The sequence below is a fragment of the Macrotis lagotis genome, chromosome 3 (genome assembly GCF_037893015.1).
Source record: "Macrotis lagotis isolate mMagLag1 chromosome 3, bilby.v1.9.chrom.fasta, whole genome shotgun sequence".
Classification (NCBI taxonomy): Eukaryota; Metazoa; Chordata; class Mammalia; order Peramelemorphia; family Peramelidae; genus Macrotis; species Macrotis lagotis.
The window spans coordinates 3177634-3191594 of NC_133660.1; the positions used below are offsets into that span (position 1 = coordinate 3177634).

General features: G+C 42.6%; 1 protein-coding gene across 2 annotated transcripts in view; it reads left to right on the forward strand.

Annotated features, from left to right (window-relative positions):
- The first annotated feature begins 10851 nt into the window (after window positions 1-10851).
- SMARCAD1 (SNF2 related chromatin remodeling ATPase with DExD box 1) overlaps window positions 10852-13961 on the forward strand; it is a 111894-nt gene continuing 108784 nt past the window's right edge. For both annotated transcript variants that reach the window (XM_074228056.1, XM_074228057.1), the window contains exon 1: window positions 10852-11089. In XM_074228056.1, the coding sequence (XP_074084157.1) occupies window positions 10885-11089 (205 nt within the window). In that variant the 5' untranslated portion in view covers window positions 10852-10884. The remainder of the gene's footprint in view (window positions 11090-13961) is intronic.

The window sequence follows — 13961 nt, forward strand, 5'->3', positions numbered from 1 at the left end:
TTTTTAGGATTTTGCAAGGCTAATGGGGTTAAGTGGCTTTCCCAAGGCCACACAGCTAGGTAATTATTAAGTGTCTGAGCCCGTATTTGAACCCAGGTATTCCTGACTCCAGGGCCGGTGCTTTATCCACTGCACCACCTAGCCACATCTTTCCTAACCTTTTTAAAAATAATCTCTTTTGGATACATACTTAATAATGATATGGCAATATCAAAGGATATGCACAGTTTGAAAGCCCTTGAGCATAGTTCCAAATTGTACTCCAGAAAGGCTGGATTAGTTCACAACTCCACCAATAGTTCTGCCTGAAAAACTCTTAATTCTGTATAAATGTACTGGGGCCTTATCAAGCATACAAGTAAGGCACAATGGTGTGAAAAAAAATCAACCCTACTCAGAGAAACCAGGAAGAGATTTTTCTCTTGGATGGGTCCTCCAAGACATTCACATATTTGTCACCAAGTGATTTGTTTCTTGAAAATGAGATAAGGGTGATGAATGTCCCAGTATGTTCCACTGTATCTTGATTTCTTTCATGCATTCCAACCACTTTTGAGTGCAATCCATGCTGTGCAGCCCACCCTGATAATCTCATTCTTCTGCAGTGAATAATACAATTTACCTAGGTGAGATTACAGCCACAGTCTATTCACAAACATATATACTACCTAGAATCCAAGAGGCAAGTCTGTTCCATCACATTATTTCCAAATACATACCTCTATATTTCCCTTACACAGTAAGCAAGTCTAGTAACAAATATTTTTTGAAAGAAAAAGGAAAAAAAACCAGTTAAACAAACTCAACCGACAAATCAACCATATCTGATAGTATGTACCTGATTCCATATGCATAATTGCTTACTTCTGCAATGAACAAAAAGAAGTGCATCTCTTCTCTTAGACTACTCTAGCTAATTATACAAAATTCAGTTGTTTTATCTTTTATTTTTATTTACTTGTAGATTATTTTCCTGGTTCTTCTTATTTTGGTGTACATTAGTTCATAAAAGCCTTTCTATGTTTCTTTAAATTCTTCCAAATTACCAAATCAAATGGTTTCTTCCTTACCTTCATCAATCTTGACTTCTCTACTGGTGACCATCCTCTCAATACTGACTACTTTTCTTTCTATGTATTTTTATGACACTACTATCTTTAGGTTCTCCTTCTAACTGTCTGAACAGTCCTTTTCAGTGTCCTTTGTGGGATTATCATCCATGGAATAATCCACTATGGATGTACCACAAGACTTCCTGGGCAGACTTCTTTTCTCTAGCTATACTTTCTTATTTGGTAACTTTGACATCTTGTAAGTTTTTGATTATCTCAAAACAGATATTTCCAGATCTATATATCTAACCTAATTCTCTCCCAATGGTCCAGTCTCACTTCATTTTACTACTCATTAGACATTTTGAACTGCATGTCCTATAGATATCTAAAACTCAAAATGTCAAAAACAAAATTACAGACATACCACATTTTATTGTGCAATGTTTTAATGCACTTCACAAAAATTATATATTTTTTAACAAATTGAAGGCTTGCAAGCAACCCTGTATCAACTAAGTTTTTTGGCACCATTTTTTCCAATAGTATATGTTCACATTATGTTTTAGTATCACATTTTGCTAATTCTCACAATACTTTAAACATTATTATTACTATATCTATTATGGGGACCTGTGATCAGTGATCTTTGAAGTTACTATTGTTAAGTGTTTTGGGGCACCAGGAATCACTTTCATATAAGGAGGTAAACTTAAATAAATGCTGTTTTCCAATTGATCTGCTGACCATCCATTTCCCCCATCTCTCTCCTTCTTATTGGTCTTCCTATTCCTTGAGACACAACCATATTGAAGAAGAATATAAACGTGGTTGATACATAAACTTGGTTGATAAAGCAGCAGCAGGGTTTGTAGGATTATTGACTTCTATTTTGAAAGAAATTCCTTTGTGATTTGCTATCAAATCAAATCTCATGATACAAAGGATTCTTCTGTGAAATGTTTTAAGAAACTGCCATAACCACTCCAGCTTTCAGCAACCACCACCTTGATCAGTCAGCAGTTATCAACATGGAGGAAAGACCCTCCATCATCAAAAAAAAATTACACCCTGCTGAAGGCTCAGATGACGTTTAGCATTTTTTTTAGCAATAAAGTATTTCACAATTAAGGTATATACACTTTAGAGACACAATATTATTGTACACTTAATAGATTGCAGCATATTCTAAGCATAACTTTTATATGCACTAGGTAACAAAAATAATTAGTGTGACTCATTCTTTTGCAATATTAGCTTTACTGCAGTGGTCTAAAACTGTACCCACAATATCTCCAAAGTATGCCAGTATTCTTCTTTCCTAAACCTGTACTTTCCCACATTTCCCCGATTTCAATCCAGGGTATCACAACCTTATCCAATTTTGCAACCTCATTATCATCCTCAACTCCTCACTCTTACAAAAAATCTGTTTTCATATATTCTTATTTCTATAACTACATCTCTCATAAAAGTCAGCACCCTATGTTCAGACCCTCATCACCTCTTACCTAGACTATTAGAAAAGCCAACTAATTTCTAACCATGCCTTTCTCCACTCTAATTGAGTCTCCATATATCCAGAAAAGCTATTTTTCAAAAGCACACATCTGCTCATATGGTTGTCCACTCTGTAAACTCCAATGGCTCCATATTACCTTGTGAATCAAACATATTTTGGGCACTAAAAGCTCTTCACAATCTGGCACCATCCTATCTTTCCTGCATTATTATTCATCTCTCGTCTTTCTATATGCTACATTTTGGTCTTTCTTGCCATTTCCCATCTCAAATGCTTATAGTACAATCAAACAATATTTTTTGGAGAAATTTGAAGGTTTTTAAAAATTATTTCAAATATGTAAAAATACTAAAAATAAGTTTATTAGTTAAAAACCCTCAAACCATTTTAAGTCTATTTTATAAAACAAAGATCAACCATGAAAACTCTCTAACCCACCTCCTTATCTCTACCTTTTGGAATTCCCGGTTTCCTTCAAGACTTAGCTCAAATGCTCTTTTGAAATGAAGCTATTCCTGGTCCTAGCCTTTTGAGGTCACACTGCATTTTTTTTGGAATATACCTATTCATGTGTAAATTGTCTTTCCCACTAGTTAAGACCAAGAACTTTTTTGCATTTTTTGGCCTAATCTCAGTGCTTGTTGATGGATATTCATCCTTTAATAACATTTTGTTATATTCAAGTGTTACAATTGTTTAGCCATTCCCCATTTGCTGGATATTTTTTTTCAGATCTTTTCTATAATTAAAAAAAACTCCTTTGAATATTTTTCTGTAAATGGTATCTTTCTTTCTCTCTTTGATCTCATTGCAGCATAGCAATGGAATTTCTGAGAGATATCAATTTGATCTTGGGTTAAAGGCAATAAATAAATGCTTTAACAGTTTTTTTAAGTACAATCCTAAATCTAATCACTGATATTTTTTTTCAAGGCAATGGGGTTAAGTGGCTTGCCCAAGGCCACATGGCTAGGTAATTATTGTCTGAGGTCAGATTTGAACCCAGGTACTCCTGACTCCAAGGCCAGTGCTCTATTCACTGTGCTGCCTAGCCACCCCTAAGCACTGATTTTTTAATAAGGATATGACTCTTGACCTAAAATTCATCAAGGGATCAAGAGAATCCTGATGACCAAAGAAGAGTTCTTGCCTGTTATGGTTTTGCAGACAATTATCACAAGTGCATAGCACAAAAAACATCCTTATACTGAAAAATTAGGCATATCAAAGTTGTGGGAGTGGTTTTTTTTTTAAGATTTTTTTTTTTTTGTAAGACAATGGGATTAAGTGGCTTGCCCAAGGCCACATAGCTAGGTAATTTTAAGTGTCTGAGGCCAGATTTGAACTCAGGTACTCCTGACTCCAGGGCCTGTGCTCTATCCACTGCACCACTTAGCTGCCCCTTGGGGGTGTTTTTTAACAAAGGAGAAGAAAATTTTTTTTCTTATGTCTTAAAAAGTTATTGGTTGAGCATTAAATTCCCCTGATAGAACTCTGTATTTCTTAGGGGGGAAAATAACATGTATTTTTGACAAAATTACTTTCTCTGAAAAGGAGAGAGAAAGGGGAAAAGGAGAAAAGATTGTTGAGAAAATAAGTGTGGCAGAGGGCATCTAGTGAGAAGATGAAAAAAAGGAGGAGGAAAAAAGGAAGAAGAAGAAAGGAGGAGGAGGAGGCCATGGTCATTAAAGCATTTTTTTCAATATACAGAAGAGAATGGAAGGACAGAAATTAACACAGACACAATCATGGCAGATTTGAAAGCTCTCTCTTATTATATGACTTACTAAAAAGAGAAAGGCAAGTTTTATATATATATATATATATATATATATATATATATATATATACACACACACATATACATATATATATATAAAGATTCAGTTTTATGCACAAGTTCATTTTATTTGGAAACATTCATTTTATTTAGTGTTTATTAAGTTCAAGAATAAAAACTCATTTTACAAAAAAAATGATAGGTTAGCATGCAAGAAGCTACGCAAAGGGTAAAGACTTAAGTTGACTATTTGAAATAAAAAATATTCCATAAAATATAAATTTATTTCTCAGTCCTTTGACTCCTAAATAATAGCCAGTTGGTGAAATTATTTTGCCCAACTCTATGCCAATAAATTTGATAATCTAAGTGAAATGGATGAATATTTACAAAAATATAAGTTGCCCAGGTTATGAAGAAGAGATTAAATATCTAAACAACCCTATCTCAGGAAAAGAAATTCAACAAGCCATTACTGAACTCCCTAAAAAAAAATCTCCAGGGCCTGATGGATTCACAAGTGAATTCTACCAAACATTTAAGGAACAATTGCTTTCAATCTTATATAAACTCTTTGGAAAAATAGGGAAAGATGGAACTCTGCCTAACTCTTTCTATGAAACAAATATGGTACTGTTACCTAAACCAGGAAGAGTTAAAACAGAGAAAGAAAACTATAGACCTATTTCCCTGATGAATATAGATGCAAATATCCTAAATAAAATCTTAGCAAAATAATTACAAGTCATCACTAGGATAATATATTATGATCAAGTAGGATTTATTCCAGGAATGCAGGGATGGTTCAACATTAGGAAAACTGTTAGTATACTCAATTATATCAACAACAAATCTACCAGAAACCATATGATCATATCACTAGATGCTGAAAAAACTTCTGACAAAATACAGCATCCATTCCTATTAAAAACACTAGAGAGTGTAGGAATAAATGGACTGTTCCTTAAAATAATTAGCAGTATCTATCTGAAACCATCAACAAGCATTATATTCAATGGGGAAAGGCTAGAGGCATTCCCAATAAGATCAGGGGTGAAACAAGGGTGCTCATTATCACCACTACTATTCAATACTGTATTAGAAATGTTAGCTTCAGCAATTAGAGAAGAAAAAGAAATTGAGGGAATTAGAATTGGGAAGGAAGAGACAAAACTCTCACTCTTCACAGATGACATGATGGTCTACCTAAAGAATCCCAAGAAATCATCCAAAAAACTACTGGAAACAATTAGCAATTTTAGCAAAGTTGCAGGTTATAAAATAAATCCTCATAAATCCTCAACTTTTCTATATATGTCTAGCAAGAAACAGCAGGAAGAGCTACAAAGAGAAATCCCATTCAAAGTAACTTCAGACAATATAAAATATTTGGGAGTCTATTTGCCAAGACAGACTCAGAATCTTTTTGAAAACAATTATAAAACACTTCTTACACAAATTAAATCAGGTTTAAATAACTGGGCAAATATCAACTGTTTATGGATAGGTAGAGCTAATATAATAAAAATGACAATTCTACCAAAACTGAACTATCTGTTTAGTGCCCTACCAATCAAAATTCCAAAAAAATTACTTTAACAAGTTAGAAAAAAATTGTTAAGTAAATTCATATGGAGAAATAAAAAGTCAAGAATTGCCAGGAGCTTAATGAAAAAAAAGTGCAAAAGAAGGTGGCTTAGCCCTACCAGATCTAAAATTATATTATAAAGTATCAGTCATGAAAACTGTTTGGTATTGGCTAAGAAATAGAGTGGTGGACCAGTTGAATAGCCTAGGTATAAAAGCAGGAAATGATTATAGTAATCTGCTGTTTGATAAAAACCAAAGAGTCCAGCCATTGGGATAAAAACTCCCTCTTTGATAAAAACTGCTGGGATAATTGGAAGTCAGTATGGAAGAAACTTAGATTAGACCAACACCTCACACCCTTTACCAAGATAAGATACAAATGGTTACAGGACATAGACATAAAAAACAATACTATAAGCAAATTAGAAGTTCAAGGACTAGTTTACCTGTCAGATCTATGGAAAGGGAAGCAGTTTATGACTAAGGAAGAGTTGGAGAACATCACCAAAAACCAATTAGATGATTTCAATTACATTAAATTATAAAGCTTTTGCGCAGATAAAACCAATGTAACCAAGATCAAAGGAAATGTAGTAAATTGGGAAACAATCTTTACAACTAATGATTCTGACAAAGGACTCATTTCTAAAATATACAGAGAACTGAATCATATTTTTAAAACAAAAAGCCATTCTCCAATTGACAAATGGTCAAAGGATATGCAAAGGCAATTTACAGATGAGATCAAAGCAATCCATGCTCTAAATCATTATTAGAGAAATGTAAATTAAAGCTTCTCTGAGGTACCACCTCACACCTCTCAGATTGGCCAATATGACCAGGAAGTATGATCATTGTTGGAAGGGTTGTGGGAAATCTGGGACACTACTACACTGTTGGTGGAGCTGTGAACTCATCCAACCCTTCTGGAGAGCTATTTGGAACTATGCCCAAAGGGCAACAAAAATGTGCATACCCTTTGACCAAGCAATACCACTATTGGGTCTATATCCTGAAGAGATGATGGAAAAGGGTAAAAACATTACTTGTACAAAAATATTTATAGCAGCCTTGTTTGTGGTGGCAAAGAATTGGAAATCAAGTAAATGTCCTTCAATTGGGGAATGCCTTAGCAAACTGTGGTCTGTATATGTCATGGAACACTATTGTTCTATTAGAAACCAGGAGGGACAGGATTTCAGGGAAGCCTGGAGGGATTTGCATGAACTGATGCTGAGTGAGATGAGCAGAACCAGAAAACCACTGTACACCCTAACAGCAACATGGGAGTGATGTTCAACCTTGAAGGACTTGCTCATTCCATCAGTGCAACAATTGGGAACAATATTGGGCTTTCTGCAAAGGAGAGTGCCAGCTGTATCCAGATTAGGAGCTGTGGAGTTTGAACAAACTGCAAGGACTATTCCCTTTTAGAAAAAAACAGATATCTTATTGTCTGATATTGTTACCTCTTAGAACTCTCTTCTCTTCTTTAAGGATATGATTTCTCTCTCATCACACCCAATTTGGATCAAGATACAACATGGAAACAAAATAAGGACTGACAAGAGTGCTTTCTGTGGGGGGTGGGGGTGGGGGCAGGGAAGCAAGATTGGGAGGAAAATTGTAAAACTCAAATAATATCTTTAATAAAAATAAATTTAAAAAAATAATAGCCAGTTGGTTGTTAAGATTAGTTAAGCCTTCTAGGATTAGGGTGGTCTAGTTCAAAGTATTTGGAATTTCAAGACAACTTTATTCCCTGATCAGCTGCCCAGTTGATAATCTGATTCTCTTTAGCCACAGCTACCTGCTGACACCAAAATTGGGTTCAGGATACTGAAGCTGAGGGAGCCCCTCCCAGTGATTAAAGTATAACTGGATTTGTTAATATTTCACTGGTCCCTTTCAAAGAGAAACTCTATCATTCAGTTTGGCGAACTAATGTCCAGACCACTCTCGTTAGTAATAATGTTGCTGATTTGTTTCTTGGCTGTTCTTTTCTCTGTCTCTGTGTATTCCCTTCCTATGTTTTGTAACCTTTTAAATAAATTTTTACTTTATTTCCACTTTGCTTTACCGAGTCTGAATAATGATATCTCATAGGCAGAATTGAACTCAAGTAGCCAGCGGCTACAATAACAGTTATGTCCATCACTGACAAAAACTTTAAGACTTCACGAGCCAGAGCAAAGAGATTAGGAGAGATAAATAAGAAAAGAAAAACTCAAAATTTAGAGGCAATGTATAAGTTACCAGATATAATCAATGTCTGGTATGAAAGAATGAAACAAGCCTGAATGGTTCTAGAAATGATTTCCCTTTGCCCCAACCCTTTTTACTATGGTTCTCTGGGTGATCTAATTCTGTTTTCTCTCAGAGACTCTTCTTTCTCATTTTTAGTCCTTTTCCTAAATATCATTTATAATAGGTGTAAACTCAAAAATCTGCCAAGAGAGGTTGTGTCATCTATCAGGAGAAAGCACTTATAATACAGTATAAGGGGTGGGTATTCCAGGAATGAATGGACAGCCTGTTTAAAGTCATGGAGCCAGGGAACAATTATAGCTGGAAATGTACACTTTTTGGAAAGGTAATAGTGATGTGTAATGTTGGAAAAAGATAAGTTAAGAGCTTAAATGCAAAAGAGAAGTTTGCATTTTATTATGGAGGCACTTAAGCTTCTAAAACAAGGTAAAGACAACATCAGAACTGTTCTTTAAGAATGTTATTTGAGGCAAGAGGCTAAAGACAGGGAACTGAATTAGGAAAGCTAGAGCAATAAACCGGGTGCTGGAAGATGATGAAGGCCTAAACTGGTGGTGGCCCTGTGAGTCAAGAAAAGGGATGGGATGTGGAAGTAGAATTGGAAAATATTGTCTTGATAGAATTGACAAGACTGGAAGATTGTTTGAAGATGAGGAATGAAGGACGTTGTAGAGTGGAAAATGAGTCAAAGTTGCAAATCTAGTAAAGGGGAGACTGGTTAGAAATAAGTTAGCGGGAGGATTCGCTTCCATTTCTCATTTCCCAATGGCTGCTCAGAACACAATTGCCCTTCCATTCTCATTATTTATAGGCTGACTTCCAGAAACAATTTTTTTTCTTAGGTTTTTGCAAGGCAGTGTAGTTAAGTGACTTGCTCAAGTCTAGGTAATTATTGAGATGAGGTCGGATTTGAACTCCTGACTGCAGGGCTGCCCCCAGGAACAATTTACCTTACAAAAACCATCGCTGGATGTCCACAACAACTAGCAATCACCCCACAGAGCCGGATCAAGAGTCGGAAAAGCCTGAGTTCGAATCCGATGTCGGACACAATAGTTATTCAGCGGCGTGCTCCTGGGCAAGCCGCTTGACCTTGTTTGCCTCAGTTTCCTCATCTGTAAGGCGGTCTTAGGCCAGAAAAGCCCCAAGATTGGGGCATGACTGAAACAAACGGCTCAGTTCCGTCTGGGCGGCGTTGGCGGCCCGGGGCTGCGCAGGGTGCGGCTGGCACCAAGCTGCCCTCCCTCCGGCCTTGCAGCCTGGCGGCTGGGCCCGGCGTCCCCCGAGGATGCTGCTTGGCCTTCCTTCCCTGCCGGCGGGCCCGCGTGCCCGGCTTGGGGGCCGCTGCTGCCCCGGGTCCCGCCCTGGGGTCCGGGGCCCCGGCAGGCACCGTGCGGGCCGAGGCCCGGGGGCGTCGCGCGCTGTGCCCTCCCGGGCCAGCCCCGGCGGCGGTGCGGGCGAGGCAGGACTGTGGCCCGGGGCCCGGCCCGGCAGCACGCGCCCCCGACGGGCCCCGCCGAGACGGGAGAGGGGAACCTCACAAGGCGCCGGCCGACCCCCGGCCCGGCCCGGCAGCACGCGGCCCCGACGGGCCCCGCCGAGACGGGAGAGGGGAGCCTCACAAGGCGCCGGCCCGACCCCCGGCCCTCGGCCCGGCCCGGCAGCACGCGCCCCCGACGGGCCCCGCCGAGACGGGAGCCTCACAAGGCGCCGGCCCCGACCCCCGGCCCCGGCCCGGCCCGGCAGCACGGGGCCCCGACGGGCCCCGCAGAGACGGGAGCCTCACAAGGCGCCGGCCCCGACCCCCGGCCCCGGCCCGGCCCGGCAGCACGCGGCCCCGACGGGCCCCGCCGAGACGGGAGCCTCACAAGGCGCCGGCCCGACCCCCGGCCCCGGGCCAGGCCGCAGGGGACGGCGCCTGCGCGGTCCGTCGCGGGGGCGGGGCGGGGCGGCGGGGGCGGGCGCTCGCGGGGTGTCCTAGCAACAGCGCGCGCCCCTGACCCTTTCCGCTCGCGGTGGCGGGTGAAGGGGGACGCAAGGGCGGCGCGTTGCGTCATCAGGCCGCGCACGCGGAGCTCCCGCCGCCTTCGCCGATGCCGTAGGTCCCCTCCCGGCTGCCGTCGCCCGCCGCTCTCGGTGTTTTAATCTCCCCGTTCCGCCCTCCTGCCCGAGGCTCCGAGGCCCGGCCGCCGGGCCGCCCTCGCCCGCTCCCGACCGCCCCGGCCAGCCTCCCGTACGTCTTCTCCTTCCTGCCCGCTTCCTCGCGGCCGGGTTTGCGTTGCGTCAACTTCCGGGCGGGTCCCCGCCGCCGCCGGGCCTGTGCCGCCGCCGCCGCCGCCGCCGCCGGGCCGGGCCCTTTGTGTGCGCGCGGCCGCTCGCGGCGCGGGGCGGGGGCCGCCGGGCCGGGCCGGGGCCGGGAGCGCGGCCGCGGGAGCCCGCGGGGCCGGGAGCGCGTGCTGCCGGGGAGGGTGACGAAAAGAGGTGTGCCCGCCCCCTCCCCCGCCGCTGCGCTCCCCTCCCCCTCCGCCGCGCTCCCCTCCCCCTCCCCGCGCCCCGGGCCCGCCGCCCATTGTCCCGCGCCCCGGGGTGGACGCGGGCCCTCACGGCCTGTCTCTGTGCGGTGGGGGCTTGCTCCGCAGGTCCCCCGGCCCAGCCGCACGGCTCCCGCCGCCATGAGCCTCTTCAACCTGGACCGGTTCCGCTTCGAGAAGAGGAGCAGGATCCCGGAGCGGCCCGAGCCGGCGCCGCCGCGGCCCCCCACGCCGCCGCCGGCCCAGCCGCCGTCCCCCGCCTCCTCCGTCCTGGACGACGACGCCCTGGAGGCCAGGCCAGGCAGCAGGCCGGGCACCCCGGATTCCGACATAACCGAGAAGACAGGTGAGTCCGGGCCCTTGTGCCCCCCGAGCCCCCCGGGGCCCCCAGAGCAGCAGCCCGAGCCGCGAGGAAGCCGCGGCCGGGGGTGGGAGGCCTGGAGACCTTCATTGCTGACATTCTTTCCTCCCCTGTAAAATGGGAAGGCTCATAACCCCCAGGAAACGGTAGCACCTCCGCGGAGAAGAGGGGGTCTGTCAGGCAGCCCCCCGCGCTGCAGGGGATGACAAGACCCAGGCCCCAGAACCGGCCCAGCCGACACAAGCTCCAGCATCCCCAGGGCGGCCGAGACGCCTTGTGGGATTTGCTAGGGGAAGCAGAAAGCATGGGGATGCAAAAGGGAGCCAGGGGGCCAAATTATTTCATGTAGGTGGTTGCAAAAGAGTGGAAAAATAAAAGCAGGTGTTTTTCTTCTTTTTTGTCATCGACCCGAGAATCGCTTCACCCCAGGCCACAGAGCTCTTCTCTGCCAATCTAGATGGCAGAACCAGAACCAGTGAAAGTTACAGGGAAAGAGACAGGTTTTACCCCAAACCATAAAGAGCTAACACAGTTGTCTGAAAGTGTGTAGGTAGTTACTGGACATATTGGAACAGAGTGGACCACATTCTGCTAAGAGTATTCTCCAGGGATCTCTTGTGTTGGATTGAAGTGGGACAGCATCACTTCTGAGGGCCTTTCAGACTCATGATTCTAGAATTCTCCGCTTTTGGAGAGCAATACAGTTCAGAAAGGAGGAAGCTGGAAGTGGAGAGTTATTTTAGTTTGATGTAGATTGCAAGATTATATAGGAAGGCTATGGATTGTAGAAAGAAAAGATGAAAGCTTTTAATTGACTTGAAACTTAGCATTTTGGATGAGGAGTAAACTTCATATTGCATTGATCCTTAGTAGTGCTGTAAACTTATATCTTTTTTTTACCTTTGTGTACGTATAGCCAATGGCATTCATCAAGCCTTCTTTAGACAGAATTTAGGACTGAAGAATTTGGTCTGTTTATCCTCCTAGCCTTACTTTTCCTTCAAGAGTCAGGAACAGATGATAATAGATAAAATTTAGTAATAAACACTTGCTATAGTTAGAGGGCAAATTGTCTTAGACTTAGGATAACAATTTTAGAACTATAGGAAATCTCATGATTCATTTAGCCTAACCCCCAAACAAACTGAAGCCCAACTAGAGTGACATATTAAGTTTGAACATTTGGGATTATGTGGAGAATAACACTAGAACTCAGATCTAATTGCAGTTAATTTAGCAATAATTTATCAAGTTCCCACTCTCTTTAAAACACTAGGAGGGGGCGGCTAGGTGGCTCAGTGGATAGAACACTGGCCCTGGAGTCAGGAGTACCTGAGTTCAAATGGCCTCAGACACTTAATGATGACCTAGCTGTGTGGCCTTGGGCAAGCCACTTAACCCCATTTGCCTTGCAAAAACCTAAAAAAAAAAACACTAGGAAAATGATGGTAACAACAAACAAAAGACAGTCTACCAGGCTTGTGAACCCTACAATTTAGCAGATTTAGGTCACCTAACTCCTAGTTCCATTGCTCTTTCCATTTATCCATTGTTGCTTCATTGTTACTAATAGAAGTAACTAGCTTGCCTCCCATACTAGCTCCTACCTAATTGATAGTTTTTTCCTACTGTCAAGTGTTTGTCAGAAATGTTCAGGGATTTCAACTTTGCATCTCTGTGAAGGTGGGTATCAAGGCAGCTGGTTAGCTTTTTCTCTTTATTTACAACTCTTTCTCAAGCTCAAGAATGTTGCTTTCACCCTTCAATTTTTAGATCAACATTTATCTTGTTTGCTGTGTGTAAGGTGGGTTTGGTTCTTGTCCTTTGTTATCAAAGAAGACCAAAATGACATCACCATGTTTGAGAAAAATTGCAGTGTGTCCAACTTTGACTGATCCGACCAATAATGAGCTTGGAATGCTCTACCACAGGATGGGCTCAAATAGTTCATGTGAACCAGTACTGGGACGGGGACTCTAAACTTTTGTCTGTCACATTTCCTTTGAACTGCTTCTATTTTGCCTTCTCATAGAGCACAAGCACCCTCACCAATGAGGGCACACCATGCTGGGTGGTCCTGTGCCAGTGTCTTTCATGCTGTACAGTCATTCTTAAAGTTCTTCAATGGTTCTTCAGGTTCTTCAGTGTGTTCTGGCCTCGCTTCTTCTGACCCCCTTGTCAGCGCTTGCCCTGTGTGAAGCATTTCTCCATAAAATAGTTTTTTGGGGAAGTGTATGACTGGCATTCTAACACCTGTCCAGCCCATCATAGTTGTACTCTCTGTGGAATGTGCTACGTATAGTACTCTAGTAATGGTACTATGCTAGGCTCTCCAGATAGAAGTAAAAACAATTAACAAAAGTTTCTACCCTATAAGATTTACTATCAAGTGGGATATGTGTGTGTGTGTGTGTGTGTGTGTGTGTGTGTGTGTGTAGCTACTTCAGTAGAAGTTTGTAATATGTTGTAGCAGGAAACACTGGATTTGGAGTCAGAGGGTCTAGGTCCAATCCCAGCACCTGTGTGATCTTGGTAAAGTCATTTTCAAACCCTTCTGACTTTCAGTTTCCTGGTATGTAAAATGAGCCTGGGCTAGAAAATCACTAAGATTCTTTCTAGTTCTAAATATGTTGGTTTGTTGATCTTTGTGTGGTTGATAGGTAATAGAAGAAAGCAAATAATTTAATTTTATTTGAGTTAGACTGCTCCAGGTTCTCTCCCCTTCCCTGTCCTCCTCCCCTCCCCATTAACTTGGAAGTTAACCATAAATGGAATATTCTGAAGATAGATTGACCTACATAATGTCTGTAGTAATTGTGATAGCCATAGGAACTGGACCTGCACTGTCATTGATTTA